We start from the raw sequence: 17,909 nt of genomic DNA, 5'->3' as shown, positions 1-17,909 counted from the left end.
CTAAAATTTCCAAGAATCACCCAGGGGCTCTGAAGGGGAGTATGAAGAGGGGAGGGGTGGGAGTGTGGGGGAAGGGGGGGTCACACAAATGACTTGAACTGACTTACATCCAAGGTATTTTATACAAACTTTAATTATTTACTTATTTTGAGACAGTCTCATAATATGTAACCCAAGCTTGCCTGGAGCTCAGGATCCTCCTGCCCCAGCATCACCCAACTTCCTGTTTTCCTGTTCACTAGAACAAAGGCTGAGGAGTGTCTTGCTCTCTGCATTTGGAAGGGTTGACTTTTATGATAGATGCATGTTTTAGGAGGCAGGTAGCTAGCTCCTGAGGCACAGTCTCTGTAGGAGTCTCTTCCCCTACTGCCCAGAGAGGCAGAGTCCAACACAAGATCTCAAGAGCTGCAGCTGCTTTTTGAGCTACATTGAAGGGCAGCTGAGAGCGAAGACATGAGACATGACTGGAGAGATGGCTCAGTGATTAAGGACACTGGCTGCTCTGACATGGCACCCAGGTTCAGTTCCTAGCATCCGCTCCGTGTCTCAGAACTGACCGTAACTCCCATTCCAGAGGATATGATTCAATTTTCTAGCCTCCTCAAGCTACGCATGCATATGATGTATACACTGCACCATGCATGCATATATGTGTATATATATGAACAGATATATACACACATATGTGCAGAAACTTATATACAAAAGTTTTAAAAAATTAATAAAATATGTGAGAAATCAGGGAAACATCATTGATCGTGACTCAGTTCCATAGGGCTAGCAGAGCAAAAAGAAACAAACAGAATCCAGTATTACTGTAGATGACATCTGAAGGAGAAAGCCCTGCAACCATAAACACAAGAGCTGGGAAGAAGCTTGAGTAGTAAACCCACCACCCAGAGAGGACATGGGAACATTCTTCCTCGTTAGCCCTGATAAGGAAAACTATACACAAGGCCAAAGCTTAAGCAGTGTGGGCACCCTAGCACTACCCCATGAACTGATTTTCCAGTGACCACCAAGTTCCTCGTGGGCTCTGAGGAGCAGTGATGGAGAACGTAGGAAAGACGCCACACGGAAGGGACTTCCTTCCCTCAGCCCTGGAGAGAAAGGATCTTTTTTCTTTGTTTAAATTTTATTACTGAATCTTGCTACCTAACAGGCTGGCCTAAACTCACCATTGTCTTGTCTCAGCTTCTTGGGTTATGGAATGACAGATGCCTCTGGCCAAAATAAGAGCCTATAGCTGACTCAATCCCCTTCTTTCTGGGGAGAGCTGGGAGCTGCTGTGGGAGCTCCCCCAGGGCTCTGCTTCAAAGAAGGATTTTCCAGATGCTCACTAGAACGTCCCAAGATGTGTTTATTTTTGAGTTGAGGAACAGGAAGGAGGGCAGTTGGCATGGCTGTGTACACACCCTTAATCTCAGCACTCTGGAGACAGGTAGAGGCAGGTGGATCTCTGTGAGGTCCAGGCTAGCAGGACACTGCATAGCAAGCCCTTGTCTCAAAAACAAAACAGAATAAAAGACTAAGAAGAAAAGAAACATGGGGCTGCTGATCTGTGCTAAGGCACGGAGGTAATCCTGCAGACTATCTGAAATTTAAAAAGAAAGCCAGAGCAGGCGGCTGCAGTCTTCGGAAAGCGAGGGGTTGCTCTGCTGCCGAGAGAGTATGTGCGCGCGCGCGCGCGCGTGCGTGCACACGCGGGGCTCTGAGACATCTCCTCACACTCCTGCCTTTATTCCAACTCAACACTAAGAGTGCGGCCTGAACACAGGCCAACAAAGGCCCGTGGTTGTCTGGGGGCAAGACACGCGGTGCTTCGAGCGATGACAGTTACAAAGAAACTACGTTTAGAAGATTCGAGGTTTCTTTCTAACCGTGACATTCATCTAGTGTTGCATTCCAATAAGGCTGAGGGGAGAGAAGCGAATGGAATTACAATGAGCAGGGAAGGAATGACAGACAGATCTTCCGCACCCGCCCTCGCCCTCGCTGAAGTCTAAAACTTCCGCAGGAGCTTGGCTGGCCCGACGGCGTTGTCAGCATTCTAAGAAGCAGACTGGGGAACACAGACCGGATAGACGCTTGCTCTGCCCCTCACAGATCCACAATTTACAGGAAAGTTTGACACTGGTCCCACATGGTCAGAGGAACCGGAGGGTTACGGAGGCATGAGAGGGTTTAAATAAAGGCATGCGTGGGTAGAGAACGCCTCAGGACAAGAACTTGGGGGAGATTCAGTTTACTCCAATTATGGCTCGCTGAACACTTATCCTGAGCCTTGTCTGTCTTCTACCCTCCATTTAGAGTCACAATTGTAGACTGTACCGCAGTTGCTAAGGGGAATAAACATGAATGAAAGGCAGAGAGAGCTGTTATTTTCCCAGCCTTCACTCCCCTGGATCCTCTCAATGGCACAAGGCATCCCACTGCAGTAAGCCCACAGCAACGCATCTTCTTCACGACACAGACTGAGAATACATGGGAAGGGGAGCCTGGTTTCCATGTTTGGCAAAACAGGAGATACAGTGGCCCCAATTTCATTTAGTCTTGAAGTGCCAAGCATCAACAGGTTAATTACTGCTGAACTAATGGGCTAACTGAATATGAATACTTTAATTAATTTACAGAATTATGCAGATAGGAGAAATGATTTGTTAAATATAAAGGCTTGGGGGTGGAGTGCTGAAGTGGTCAAGAGCACTGGCTGCTCTTTCAGAGGACCTTGTTTGAGTCCCAACACCCACATGGGAAACGCGTGTCTGTAACTAGAAGTCTGGGGATCTGACATCCTCTTCTGGACTCTGAGGGCACTAGACACACATGGTGCACACACATACATATAGGCAGGCAAACACTCACGCAGATTTAATAAATAAGAGGCTCACCAGCACTTAAAGTTTGAACTTAAACCTCATCTTTAAAACACACGCAATTCTTTCTACTCTGATTAAAAGCAAAAGAAATTCTGGATGTGCTTTTCGGTTGTGCTGAGAACATTCTATACATGGCAAGCTTCTTGATTGCTAAGAGACGGCTTCTAGTGAAAAATCTCCTAAAAGCAAGCAATTAAAATGCCATCTTTCAAAATAATGCTATTTACAGATCCTTTATAATTGAACAAGAAAACTTCCAGGAAACAAAAATGCTGCATCCAGGACAGATTGGCACAAGGCAGGACCCGGGCAACAAAAATGCTGCATCCTGGACAGACTGCACAAGGCAGGACCCGGCCAGGCAGCTTAAATAAACGAGTCCAGTCACACCTAGAGCCTGTAAAGGCTCCCCCTGGCTTTTGCTGAAAGAGATACAAGGCAGAGAAGGGCCCAGGGATGGAATCTCTGTAGCCAGTGTCAGAGGAGGGCACTTCCAAAGGCCTGCTAGGAGGGAGGGCACACAGCACTGAGCACAGGGGCGGGCTCAGAGAGGGAGACAGTGGCAATCCCTATCAGCTCTCATGCGGGCACTGGGAGGCAGCTGGGGCTACACATCCAGGGACCTGATCTCCACAGAAGGTCCTTGCAGGCTAACGCGCTTTCATATAAATGTAGTTAATTAAAATCCACTGAGAATTGTGGCACAAGGCTAGGGTCACAGAGCAAGGCCTCGTCTGGAAGAAAGGAAGGAAGTGGGAGAGGGAGAGAATTAAAAGACTCTGTGTCTCTGAGACAAGGTCTCGTGTAACCCAAGCTGACTGTCAGCTCGCAGGGTTGCTAACAATGACCTTGAGCACTCAACGTTCCCGGCTCCACCTTCAAGTGCTAGGAATGCGGTGAAGCGCTAGGGTTGCAGGCCTGGGTTCTCTTGGTTTATAAATTCACCTGACCTCTCCATTAGGAAACTAAACTCCAAACACCTTCCGCCCACACTTGGGACGCTTACAAGCTGTGAGGCTGAGTGAGGTGAGAGCATGGGCAACTGCCAGGCGGTGGTGGCGCACGCCTTTAATCCCAGCACTCGGGAGGCAGAGGCAGGCGGATCTCTGTGAGTTCGAGGCCAGCCTGGTCTATAGAGTGAGTGCCAGGGCAGCCAGGGCTACACAGTGAAACCCCGTCTCGAAAAATCAATCATCAATCAATCAATCAATTAAAAAAAAAAGAACATGGAGAACACATGACAGCAGGGCCAGCAGAGAGACCCATACGTTTGATGAAGTGTGACGGCCAGCCACTAGCGTCCACGCATGTACTCTGGTGCCCTGGGGGGTACAGCTGGTGCTCATGCAGAAGCTAGTGAACTGGACCAATAAGCATGCAGCCTCAGGTGTGAAAGCTTTACCACCTAAAGGCTTCCAGTGCTTTCACAGGACTCCAGCCCAGCCCCTTTCATGAGTCCTGCGGTGAAGGAAGTTCTTGAGGTTCTCTCTCCCTAGAAGCCCGTAACTGGGCTCCTTTAAAAGATGGGACAATCACTCACTCCCACCAAGACGATGGCCTCTTCCAATGTGTCCTCAGTCAACCTGCAGGAAGCCCAGACCTCCAGGACCTTTCTGCAGTGAGGCTCAGAGAAGGTGTGTGGCTCCCACAGAGCAGGGACCGAGGGGTGGGGTGGGGTGGGGGTGGGGCAGTGGTGACAGACTGACAGGTGAGCCTCCTCTCCACACCCTGGCATAGAATCTTCTTACGCTACATGGAGGACCACTGGAGGTGTCCCTGGATTTTTTGCATGTTATCCTAAGGCTAGCCACCTTGAAACTGAGTGCCCTCCCTTGCTCTAGCCGCTGTCATCAGGAGCTGTCCAAAGACAGAGCAGTGAGGAGGGCAAGCGTGACCATGCTGGGTCCCCAGCTGCAGTCCTCTCTCCTGGCAGCAAACACGTGTGACCAATCTCCACAGGGGAGCCAAAGCAGACGGGCAAAATAACAGAAGGGTAAATGAACATTAAAGCGGGATATGGCAGCACAGGCCTGTAAGTCTGGCTACTGGGGAGGCTGAGGCAGGAGGCTCAAAGTTCAAAGTCTAGACTGGGCTATAGAAGGAGTTCAAGGCCAGCCTGGACAACTTTGTGAGACCCTATCTCAAAAAAAAAAAAAAAAAAAAAAAAAAAAAAAAAAAAAAAAGTAAAAAGAGGTTGGTAGTAGAATGATGCTTGCGGAGCATGTAAGAGAAGCCCTAGGTTCAAGCTCTAGTACTAAAAATATAAGAATATTAAATGTACTCCCTTACGGGGAGAATCAAAGTCTGCCGACCACAGCTGATTTGAATGTTGACTTAAACAAACATATTTTGTGTCTAAATAGACCCTACTTTGGCATACATTCATCATCACTTAAGCTTAATTTACAAACATGCCAAGCAGCTATTTTTTTTTTTTAAAAAAAATCGTTTCGATTTGAGGAAATTTCAGGGGAAACAGGCAAGATTAGATGACAATGGCACTGATATTTTTAGAACAATATGAATCTTTCAGTTGCTGAGAATGAAAAGAGAAGAAGAAAGCCAACCAGCTAATAAGTCAGAGGAGTCCACCAGCAAAGACACTGTTAGCTGAGGGGACTCAGATGCCAAGGCTGGTCCCCAGCAAGGAGGAGCAACGGCCCTGAGCTACCTTCTTTATACCAAGAATATCTTCTCACCCATACTTCTGCAGAGTCAGAAATGTTGCTTAAAATACATTTTTGAGGGGAAAACTTGAAAATAATAGATGCTGAGTCTGAGATAGTCAGAGGAGCCTGAGCTCCACTGCAACTGTCTGTCTGGACTATAATTAGGTTCTGCAAGCCAGGGAACACAGGTGCAGATGCTAAGGATGGCCCAGGGAGAGGAGAGCCACCATCCATGAGATGCTGCCCATGGGACCACTTTCAACAGTGTCATCTTACAAACAAAGAGGACCAGTGCTGGAGAAGTGGCTCAGAAGAGGACCTGAGCTCAAGTCCCAGCACCCCTGCTGGGTGACTCGCAATGCCCTATGACTTTAGCTTTAGGGGATCCAGCACCCTTTTCTAGATTCTGTAGGCAGCCCCACACCAGCACATATAAAGAATAAAATAAGTCCTTAAAAAATAGAGGACCAGCCTCACTTTCAGATGTACATGTTATAACTATCTAATTGATTAGCTAGTAGAAAAGAAATGAGCTTTTCTTTACATGTGTAAATAATCTTTTACAATACTAAAAGAATTGTTTTTCCCCATAGTACCCATCATGACTTGAAGTTAATAAATAAGGACAAAGTGCTGCCCCCTCCTCCCCCGAGACATGTCAAAAATTACACTGTTGTCCAGTCAATTCAGTCTGATACTGAGACAAAGCCACATAGATATTTAGACTTAAATAAAACCCACGCATGGTGCTCTGAAGACCTAAGCACCAAGCACTTGGCATCTCTTAACCCGAAGCAGTACTAACTGGTGTGGCCAGTAAGCACCAGTTGTGGCATGTCCCCAGGTTCAAGACTCACAGGAGAGCTTGCTCTACAGAGCATGGGCACGCTGCTTAGGTGCAGAAGTGTGTCTCTGCTAGTGAGAGTCAGAGTTTCCGAACACAACTTTGAAAGACAATAGCTTCATTCTGAGGCTGAGGTAAAGCAACCAAGTTCAGGCAAAAAGGAAAGGAGGAAAAAGGAAAAAAAAAAAAAAGCAATATCATGTAGGGCATTCTGATAATTGTTTTGTATTGAGAATCTCTATGGGCTAGAGAGATGGCTCAGTGGTTAAGAGCACCTCTTGTTGCTCTTCCAGAGGACCCGGGTTTAATTCCCAGCACCCACATGGCAGCTGACAACCATTGAGGGCACCAGACATACATGAAGGCAAAACACCCATATGCATAAAAATGTAATTAAAACATTTTAAAATAGGAAAATGTTTGCTGGGTGGTGGTGGTGGTGCATGTCTTTAATCGCAGCATTCAGGAGACAGAGGCAGGCAGATGTCTGAGTTTAAGGCCAGCCTGGTCTACAGAGTGTTACAGGACAGCCAGGGACACAGGGAAACCCTGTTTCAGGGAGGGAAAAAAGTTTTATTTTTTAATTAAGTAATTAATTTTTGAAATTTGAAACAGGGTCTCTCTATGTATCCCTGGCTGACTGGAACACTTTATGTAGACCAGGTTAGCCTCTAACTCAGATATCTGCCTGCCTCTACAGCTCTAGTGCTGGGATTAAAGGCAAACACCATTACGCATGGGTAAGAAAAATGCTTAAAATAAGATAAAATAAAATAAATTTTTCTCTGAACTAAGAGCTTGGTCAGGGTGATAAGTGTGACAAAGCCTACAGGGAGCTCTAATTTTTTATTTTTTTATTTTTTATTTTTTTGGTTTTTCGAGACAGGGTTTCCCTGTAGTTTCTAGAGTTTGTCCTGGAACTAGCTCTTGTAGACCAGGCTGGCCTCAAACTCAGAGATCCGCCTGCCTCTGCCTCCCGAGTGAGGGAGCTCTAATTTAAAACTTCCAAGGAAGGGACACTTGCATGTGTGTCAGTGTAACGGCGACTCTGAACCTGATTCGGGCGAGAATGAGATAAGTCAGCAGAAACTAGAAACTAGGTTTCATTGTGAGTTAAAAAGTCTGCAAGAGGTGCTGGCTTTGTTTTTAAATATGGGTATGAACATCTGTGTGGGGTGTATGCGTGTGTACATCTGTGTGGGGTGTGTGCATGTGAATGCAGCTGCCTGTGGAGCCGAGGAGGAGGAGTCAGAGGCCCTGAAACGTGTGTGTGTGTGTGTGTGTGGACATCTGTGTCGGGTGTGTGTGTGTACACATCCGTGTGAGAGGTGTGTGTGTGGTGAGAGGTGTGTGTGTGTGGGGGGGGGGGTGCATGCTAACGCAGCTGCCTGTGGAGCCCAGGGGGAGGAGTCAGAGGCCCTGAAACTCGAGACCCAGGTGGTTGTGACCCACCAGGTGCAGGTACTGGGAACTGAGCTTGGGTTCTCTGCAAGAGCAGAGCCTACTCCCAACTGCTGAGCCTCATGGGTAATAAAATCCCATGCCCTTTAGCTGATGTTGCGAGTTTGTTTTCTGATCCTGCTTTCCACTTCAAAAGAGTATTTTCTTCCCTCCAGGGGATGAAGCTGTAGAAAATCCTGTTGTTTAGAGACAGGGTCTCACTATGTGGCCTAGGCTGGCTTCCAAGTCATGGCCTCTGTCTCTGCCTCAGTGCTGGGGTCACAGGTGTGTGGCAACGCACCCAGCTCAGAAGAGTTTCTTCCAAATTCAGGGGACTAAAGAAAAGTTTGATTATAAAAGGAGAAAGGATGCTTCTTCACAATTAGAAAATAAACTCTCCCTCACCTAACAAATGAGATCTACAGTTGATCCCAGAAAGGCCGCTAAAGTTTTAAGCTTGAAAAGTTCCTCTTACCTAATCCAGTTCATCAGTTCCACTGTATCTGGGTCATAGAATTCTTTCAGCTCGGAGAGTTCATCCATCATTCCTGGCCAGGACTGAAATTAAAAACAAAAAAGTTACCCTTGTAACTGTCACCAAGAGGAAATAACAGAGAAAGAGGAACTGAGCATCACGTACTCGGAAGCCAAATGCAAATAGCAACTGGAAACCAGAACTGCTTTAAAAACGTTCTGAATCACAATGAAAGTTCCAGACTCATTCATGCGGAAGCTAATGGGGTCAGCAGCTCTGTTAGCTTTTACACGTAAACGTTGATGTTAAAAAAAAAAAATAGGCTGCTGTTGGGGCTGGAGAGATGGCTCTGTGACTAAGCATTTGCTGCTCTTGCAGGGGGGCCTGGGTTCAGTTCTCAGCACCCGTGTGGTAGCTGATGGCAGACTGTAACTCCAATTCCAGAGGATCTGCTGCCCTCTCCTAGCCTCTGTGGGTGCTGCGTGCACACACACACACACACACACACACACACACACACACGGAAGGTTTTAGTCCAGAATACCACCCTGTCCTTACCATGACCCACAGGACAGATGGGCACCGGGGAGCACCACCATCAGATTTGTCTCTTAGGATGGAAACTGTGGCTTAGGGAGGTGACTGACTCAACCAGGCTTAGCAGTGGCAGAGCTGTGCCTCAGAACTGGCTTCTAAATGCAGCCCACTGCTCATTGCACTGTCCTGACTCTGGTCTGCTGCTGGGCAAATGGTCTGATGTATGTTCATAGAAATACTGGCACAATGGGAAAAATGTTTGGAAACTGGACCCTCCAGGAGAATCTAATGTATTTGACTTTGCTATTTATGCCGTCGGCCAACTCCTGTCACTTAAGGTTATGCAGACACAATATAAAAACAGCATTCGTCCCCATCAGTTATCTAACATAAATTCTATTCCACTAATCAACTAAGTCTTAATTGTTCTCAAATGATAGGGGACCAAGCACCACTTCCCTTATTAATTCTTATTTTTGTTGTTTTGAGACACTCTTACTATGTAGCCCAGGCTAGCCTCAAACTCCTGACTCGCTCTAATAAGTGTTTTGGAGAGTAAATGTGTTGTTCCTGTTACTTGACAGTCAACAAAATACCAACATTTACCTAATAAAATGCTTCAGTTATTTTGGTATAACTGTGAATTCAATGGGTATTGGATATTTTTATAATCTTAAAGATGCTGATACTGAGAGAATGTTAAAATCTAGTGCATCCTGAAGGAAACTCCTTAAATAATATGCAAATAAAAACTAAATGTCACCCTTTAGCAGAATGAAATAGATTAGCTGGGATTTCACCAATCCAATAAACTAATCAAGACCAGAGCAAATACTTTTAATCTCTGGCTCTGAGGAGCCTAGTGCAAGCTTTTCCCTTTGAATGGGATTATCCCAGAGGAAAGAACTCAACCCATAGCATAACTGCCAGGGAAACTCAAGTCAGGCTCCAAAAAATTACATTACTGACAGAATATCTTAATAGCTGGTGCAGATGGGAAACAGTTTCAGTGTCCAGGAAAAATTCCGAATGTCTATATTGTTTATTTGCTCTCTGATTTTATACTTATACAGATTTTTATACTTATACTTTATGCAGATTTTTTTGTTTTGTTTTGTTTTCTAAGACAGGGTTTCTCAACATAGCCCCGGCTGCCCTGGAACTCGCTATGTAGATCAGGCTGGCCTCAGGTTCACAGAGATCAGCCTGTCTCTGCTGGAATTAAAGGTGTGTACCCCAGCTACAATCCTTTTATAAAAAATCAGAGCCTCACTCACTATGTAGCCCTGGATGCCCTGAAACTCGCTATGTGGACCAAGCCAGCAACTGAACAAACCGAGTTCCCCTGACTGTCTCCCTAATGCTGTGACTGAAGTCATCTGCCACCATGCCTGCTTCACTTTACACATCTGAGATAAAGTATCCAAAGGATTTTGTACAGTGTGAGTAGAGGCATCAGGCTACCCGCTCAAGGCCTGAGCAGTCTGGAGAAACTCATTAGAATCCCAATTCCCTCACCCCAGGACCACTGTTTGCTGCAGGGAGTGAAGGCTTTCTGGGTTCTTCCAATGGTCCCCTATAGCAGTGGTTCTTGGAGATGAGGGGACTTTGCTCCCACCAGTTGGAGCTTGGTATAGCAGGGGCTGGCAATCACAGGAGAGGACCTACCAGCATCAAGGACTTGAAGGCAGGCACTTTGCTTCCCTATCAGCTTGGTGCAGGTCAACCCCCTAGGACATGGTCATCTGTGAGAACGTCCTAGTGTACCGAGAACCTAGGCCACAGCAGCGCATCTCGCAAACCTGATGCCATCCGCATCACCTAACGGCTGAGCATGAGCTCGACTCAGTTGGTCTGGAGTGAGCCCACACCTTGCCTTCCCTAGTTCCCAGATGCTGATGCTTCTGCCTGCCTGGGGGCTATGTTTAAGAACCAAAGCTTTAGAGCGTGCTTTATCTATTCTCTAAACCCTTCCTTAATCTTATCACCAAGTCCTTAAGCAGTTAACTTCAACAGGTAGTGGACAATTCAGCCTACACACACACACACACACACACACACTCACACACAAACATACCCATACACACATACACAGGTAGACACATATACACATGCATGCGGACAGGCACAAACATTTATGCACACACAGATGTGCGTATGCATACACACACAAAGACACATGGTAGTCAGTCCTGAGTCCCTTACTGTCCTGTTCCAACAGCTGCACTGCTGACAACAGGGCACTTGGGGTTTAGCCCTCATAACCCCACACAAAGGTGAAGCTGCCAAGTGGCTTATTAAACATTTACCTTGTTTCACTTATTTATATAAAAGAACAAAATTCAGGGAGCTGGGGGGGGGGCTCTGCCCGCAATGGCAGCTGTTCTGATAGGACGCGGACTATCACATGCAGTCTCCAAGCCTACAGCCTTTAGATTATAAACACTCATGTTACACTAGAAGCAGGCCTGTCTGGAGGCCAAGCTGTGGGCAGATTCTCTCTTAACCACTTTGGTTACCTCTGGTCCACTGCTCTAACTTAAAAATCACACATAAAAATAAAAGAGTAAGTTTGTTTTGTTTAAATTTGGTTTTGGTTTAAGAAAGGGCAAGAGAGCTGAGTGGTGGCAGCACACTCCTTTAATCCCAGCACTCGGGTGGCAGAGGCAGGTGGATCTCCGTGAGTTCAAGGCCAGTCTAGTCACAGAGTGAGTTCCAGAATAGCCAGGGCTATAGAGAAACCTTGTCTCAAACAAACAAACAAACGAACAAACAAACAAGCAAGCAAGCAAGCAAACAAACAAACAAGGGCAAGAGTGCAAATGGATTAAGTATTCTGCACTATTTTCCCAGATAACAGATGAATCACCAAGTGGCCGAATGACCCATGATGGTGTCTCTGAGGGTGTCCTGAACACCTGCAAATCAGTTAAAGGAGAATGTGACAGTTTTCTCTGCGTCACTAAAGTGTCTTCAGGTGCAGAGGGGTCAACCTTTGCTTTCGTTGTTTTTGTTTGGGTCGCCTTATGAAGCCCAGGTTGGCTCTGAATGCTGAATCCTCCACCCCAGACTCAGTGTTGAAATTACTGTCGGGTACTACCACACCCGACCCAGAGACAAACCTTACAGTGTTTATTTCGTGTGTCCAACTCTCATGACAGCATCTAATGAAATGCACAGGTTAAAGTAGGTCCTATCTTAAAACCCTTCATTCTACATAGGCAATTTTTTTTCTGCCTTATCTGTTCCAAAATAGGACTAAAAACATATTCAGGATCTGCTTCCAGTAAGAATTGAAACGAACAGAATGGCTTTTTCTAATCTTTTTTTTTTTTTTTTTTTTTTTTTTTTTTTCCTGAATGGCTTTTCTACTATAACGCATAACCTCTAGAAACTACAAGTTTAGAGACTGCTTTTCCTACCAGGGCCAACTAAACAAGGTTCAAGGAAGTCTTTACGGATGCCACAAGTCCCTCTGCACAAACAAAGGAGGAGTGAGATGAGCCTTACCTTACAGCACAGGTACAGCAGGGTGAGGATGGGCACCGAATACCGCACGACCCAGATCTGCGGGACAAAGACTCTGTTAAGATCGAATGTCTCTGGACCGCTGTGGCCTCCGAGTCTGGCTTCGTTCGCTCACACCTTTCGAAGACAGCAACAAACCCAAACAGACTGAATGGTATCAGCCTCCAGTCTGCCAACCATTGGGCTGAGTGAGCCTCCTGTAGCTTCCTCCCCCACCACCTAACGAAAGCCGAGGGCAGAGCGGGCTTGCCTAGGGCTGGCCAGCTCTGTCATGTAGATGCCAGCAAATTATCTTTAAGAAAATATCTTATAATAATTGTTATAATTCTGGTCAATAGAACAATCTGAAAATTTTAATTTTGTTTTTTGTACTTTTATTGTATTCCTAAATTCTGTGTATAGTGATCACATCTGACATGTAGAAATATAAGTGACTTCAAAATATAACTGACAGGGCCATGCGGTGGTGGCGCACACCTTTAATCCCGGCACTCGGGAGGCAGAGGCAGGCGGATCTCTGTGAGTTTGAGGCCAGCCTGGTCTACAGAGTGAGAGGATAGCCAGGGCCACACATTGAAACCCTGTCTAAAAGAACAAAACAAAACAAAGCAATCCAGATTCTGTACCCACTCTATCCAACACCTGGCACCTACTGAAACAGATACGGAAGAAACTCTGCAGCTCACTTCCAACTGCATGGACAGAGGATGGCACTAACCCTCTTTGGGTTACAGAGATGAACCAGCCTCAGGAGCAGTTCCCAGATCTCAGAGCTGCACAGGCCAAATGACGCGAACACACACATATGGGAGGTCCACAGGTACTTCATCCTGAAACAGCAGAGAGAGGGCCGTCAGCGGTGCCTGCTGGAGTGAGCGTCTCATCAATTTCCGCAGAAGCCATGGGCCACGGGGTTACTTAACCGCTTCCTAGGAACGGATGCTTAAGCGAACCATGGGAAGAATGTTTGCAACTAAGAAAAACACCGCAGTGCTATTTCATAGAGGGAGGAGAATATGCAAGGGCAGATGTGTGCGGCCACAGTCATCAACAAAGGTGACTGCCAGGGTCTGAATCGTGCTGCTGGACGACATCAGTTAAAGAGCTGTCAAGCTAAATCAAAGACATCGGCTGAGATGGAAATACCTCATCGTACTCAGCGCCAAGACTCCGAACAGAATGGTGTGGATTAAGTTGTAAGCGGCTTCTGGCTTCAGGTCAACCGCACACTTTCTCGTCTGACCCATGGACTGCGGACTCGCGGAATCACTGGGGAAACAGCATAATGAGCGACAGTAAAGCCGGTGCCTTTAATCCCAGCATGTGGAGAGCTCTGAATCTGAAGCCAGCCTGGTCTACAGAGCGAGTTCCAGGACGGTCAGGGCTACACAGAGAAACCCTGTCTCAAAACAACAGCAAAAATTATGAACCTATAAACTTTGAATTCAATTAATGGATCAAGGGTCATTTCACCTACCAATGCCTCGTTATCTATATCCAATAAATGAATGTTATCATATTAAGAGGATGCTCCAGGTGCACAATTAGAGAGTGTGAACGGAACTTAAACACACAGCAGAAGGAACACTAACTCTTAATGTCATTTAACTGTGCTCTTAGTTATTCATTTATTTTCCTTATTTATTTTTGAACAGGGTCTCACTACGTAGCTCTGGCTGGATTTGAACTCTTAACTCTCCTGCTTCTGTTTCCCAAGTGCTGGGACTGCAGGGGTGCACCGCCAGGTCCAGCAGCCGGGATTGTTTTTTGCTTTTTATTTGTTTTTGTTTTTCTCTCATGTGTATGGGTGTTTTGTCTGCATGCATGCATATGCACCATGTATGTGCCTGATGCCCTTAGAGTCCAGAAGAGGGAAATGGGATCCTTTGGGATTGGGGCCCGAGTCACCATGTGACCACTGGGAATCGAACCAGTGCTCTTAACTTTTGATCAATCTCTTGGGCCCCAGTTTTAAAACATTAATAAAAAACAAACAAACAAACAAACAAACAAAAAACCCACCTAGATTCCAAGGGCTGGAGAGATGGCTCAGTGATTAAGAGCACTGGCTGCTCTTCCAGAGAACCTAGGTTTGGTTCCTAGCACCTACATGGCAGCTAACAATGGTCTCTAACTTTAGTTCCAGAGGACCCAACACCCTCTTCTGGCTTCTGAGGGTACTGCAAGCATGTTATATAGGCATAACACACACACACACACACACACACACACACACACACACACACACACACATTAAAGTAAATAAACCTGAAAAAAAAAATCACCCTTTGACCACAAAGTCAGCACATGTTAAGAAACTACCATTCTTTAATTAACATGGTGCTTTTCCTTGAAAGACTTCTAAACCCCCAACAGGTAGATGAGGGAACCCTCTCATCCTGCAGTTCTCAACCTGTGGTCCACGAGCCCTTTGGGGAGCAAAGGACCCTTTCACAGGGGTTGCATATCAGATATCCTGTGTATCAGATATTTACATTACAATTCATAACAGTAGCAAAACTACAGTTATGAAGTAGCAACAAAAATAATTTTATGGTTGGGGGTCACCACCACACAAGGAACTGTTTTAAAGGGTCCCAGCATCGGGCCTCAGTAGACTTGGCAGGTTCACTGGGCTCCCCTGCTCTGGATACGGACTAGGTTCCTGTCCACATCTGTGTATCTGCAGTGACATTAATTGTGCCATCTAGAAGAACTTTCCTGTTTCCATGAGGCTAAGGTTTATCTTGAGCCAGCTGATGACTGATGAAATATTTTCATAGTTTCTTTTTAAAGAAGACTTCTATGGGGCTGGAGGGAGAGATGGCTCAGAGGTTAGAAGCACTGGCGGTTCTTCCAGAGGTCCTGAGTTCAATTCCCAACAACCACATGGTGGCTCACAACCATCTGTGGTGAGATCTGGTGCCGTCTTCTGGTTTGCGGGTATATATGCAGATAGAGCACCCACATACATTAAATCAATCAATCAATCTTTAAAAAAAAATAAAAGGATTTCTATTATGTGTCTGTGTGTGAGGGCCTGCAGAGGCCAAAAGAGGACATCAGGTCCCCTGGAACCAGAATTATGGGAGGTTGTGAGCCACCCAACATGGGTGCTGGGAACTAAACTCGGGACTTCTGGAAGAGCAGCAAGCCCTCTTATCCACTGAGCCATCTCCCAGGTCCTGCATTATTCTTAATAATCTTAATAATCTGGCTGGAGCGACCCGGACTCACTCTTCCCGCAGTTCCTGCCTGGGAGTCAGCATTTAAGTGGCTGTAGAACTACAGAACAGGGGCTTCGCTGAGGACTCCATCAAGCTCCCACAAACGACGGTTGCTCCAACTTTGTAATTTTCTCAAGGAAACATGCATTGTAAATGCAAACCCCATCAGCCCAAAGGGAAGTATTCTACAGGTCTTCCAAAAAGGACATCAAACTCCTTGGTCCTTTCTTCTGTAGCTGGGAGACGAGCTAAGTTTTAAATACAGGCACGAGGACGTGAAAGTTTCAGTAAACACTCACAATTATGTCCATACCAACTTCATGAGCTTCCACACGAGACCCAGGGAACAAACAAACAACAATTAACTCTTTATTTTTCTGGTACCAGGAATCAAAACCAGGGTCTCAGGCATGCGAGATAAGCGACAGACCACTGGGCCACATGTCCGGCCCTTATTTTCCCTTGTTATTTTAAACAGAATCCAAGTTGCTCACATTGTCCCTGAACTCATTTTAGTGTGTAGGGTGGCCTTAAACCTAAAATCCTCCTGCCTCGGCTTACAGGTCTTTGTCACCATGTATAAAGTTCTTGAACCAACGTGATGGAGTTACCAAAAATTATCTCATACACACATGCACACGCACACGTGCACACACACACATAAAAAAACTAACCTCCCCCCATTTCCAGTCATTTCACTCGTTTGTATTGTGCCACATTATGACTCTCATTGGTAGCATGATGAGGGCTGCATGTGCCTAATCTAGAAGAAGAAAGTCACTGTGAGCCAACAATGACAACAGCAGCTAGTGGTCGCTAATGCCCACAAAAGGGTCTTGGTACAAGATACTTTTTCTATACCTATATGTATGTTTTTTTTCAGTTACACAGCAACTGCCCTGAAGGCCTTCTTGTTCTACAGGAAAAGAGACAGAAGTACTGACAGGTCATCCAACTTGCCCAAGATGGGTGCTTTCAAACATGCCAATCGGCCAGGAACGCAGCCCGCTCTGTACTGCAGCCGCCCTAGATGCTGTCTTCCCTTGTAAGATGAAAGGTGCCCTTCTGTTCTGGGCTTACCGTTTGTGTTCTCATCCTCCCTCCCTCCCCAGCTCCCACTGGAACAACCTCATTAGGGCAGGAGTGTTAAAAAGTCCTACCTGAGGTTACGAAAGGCAACCACCGAGGCTGTGACCACTGTGACAAACAGGACAAACATGTACGCGTAGAAGAGAAGAGTCTCCGAGAGCCTCTGGAATGTGTTGAGAGGCAGGAGGCCGAAGGCTTCTTCACACAGGTAGAGATTTGCATCGAAATCCCTGGGGAAGGAAGGAGGGCAAGCTGTCATACCCAAGAGGCAAGGGGACTGCAGGAAGGGCTGAAGGCTTTGGGGCTTCAGGATCAAACAGCAGGCAGAGTCTCACGCCAGTCATACCTCGTTGCTCCAAAGCCAAATTTGGCCTTCAAAAATTTAAAGATGTGTTCGTCTGACTTCAGGTTAAGAATTTTCTATTAGAAAGAGAGAAAAGGAAAGGAGCTATTAGTGTCTCCCCGCCAGCCCGTGATGCAAACAGTGCAGGAGGGACACATGAGGCCAGTCAACGGTCAGTTCCCAAACTCCCGCCTCGGCCTTACCTCCTCTCCCCTAATGTCTGCATGAACTCAACATGAGAAGTAGATAAAAGAAAGGTGACCTTTTTAGTTTTATATCAGAAAAATCAACAAAATGGTCTGAAATCTCAAGCAGGTACACAGCCCATGTACCTGCTTTCAGGTTTTGGTTCTGAAGACAAAAATGACACAGGACTCAGTCATTCACAGATAACTCTGGATAGAAGTGACCCTAAGGTACAGATGCCCCCAATTTCAGTGTTCATCATTAGAGACTATAATTTTAATTCATACAATTTTATTTTTTATTTATGGATTATAAAAAGTTCACATAATATAAAGAGTGGGGGCTGGCTCTTGCAGAGGACCTGAGTGGGGCTCCTAAGCACCCCAGTAGAGCAAAATCAGAACTGTGCCTAACCCCAGCTTCAGGGGAGCTGATGCCCTCTTCTAGCCTCCACGGACACTGCAGTCACATGCATAACCCCAGCCCTCACATATGCATCATTAAAAACAACAAAAATAAAATCCTAAAGACAAAAATGGGGGAAACAATATCAGATAAAGAAAGGCAGGGAAAAAAATAAAGTCAGAACTGCAATTAGAAAACACAATGCATTCATTAACAATAAGGCAAAAATGTGATTTGGGCCTTTGAGCAGCAAATACAACTGCCCGGAGCAAGGGAAATGCTTCCTG

The 17,909-nt window shown here is 46.0% G+C and overlaps 1 protein-coding gene across 1 annotated transcript in view; it reads right to left on the bottom strand.

Annotated features, from left to right (window-relative positions):
• Dpy19l3 (dpy-19 like C-mannosyltransferase 3) overlaps nt 1-17,909 on the bottom strand; it is a 69,435-nt gene that overhangs the window by 8,665 nt on the left and 42,861 nt on the right. The window contains exons 11-16 of the mRNA XM_038339612.2: nt 17,035-17,108; nt 16,760-16,918; nt 13,519-13,641; nt 13,091-13,202; nt 12,355-12,411; nt 8,308-8,390 (exon numbers count right to left, since the gene is read on the bottom strand). Of these exons, the coding sequence (XP_038195540.1) occupies nt 8,308-8,390; nt 12,355-12,411; nt 13,091-13,202; nt 13,519-13,641; nt 16,760-16,918; nt 17,035-17,108 (608 nt within the window). The remainder of the gene's footprint in view (nt 1-8,307; nt 8,391-12,354; nt 12,412-13,090; nt 13,203-13,518; nt 13,642-16,759; nt 16,919-17,034; nt 17,109-17,909) is intronic.

The sequence above is a fragment of the Arvicola amphibius genome, chromosome 8 (assembly GCF_903992535.2).
Source record: "Arvicola amphibius chromosome 8, mArvAmp1.2, whole genome shotgun sequence".
Taxonomy (NCBI): domain Eukaryota; kingdom Metazoa; phylum Chordata; class Mammalia; order Rodentia; family Cricetidae; genus Arvicola; species Arvicola amphibius.
This window is presented reverse-complemented; position numbering and strand designations above follow the sequence as displayed.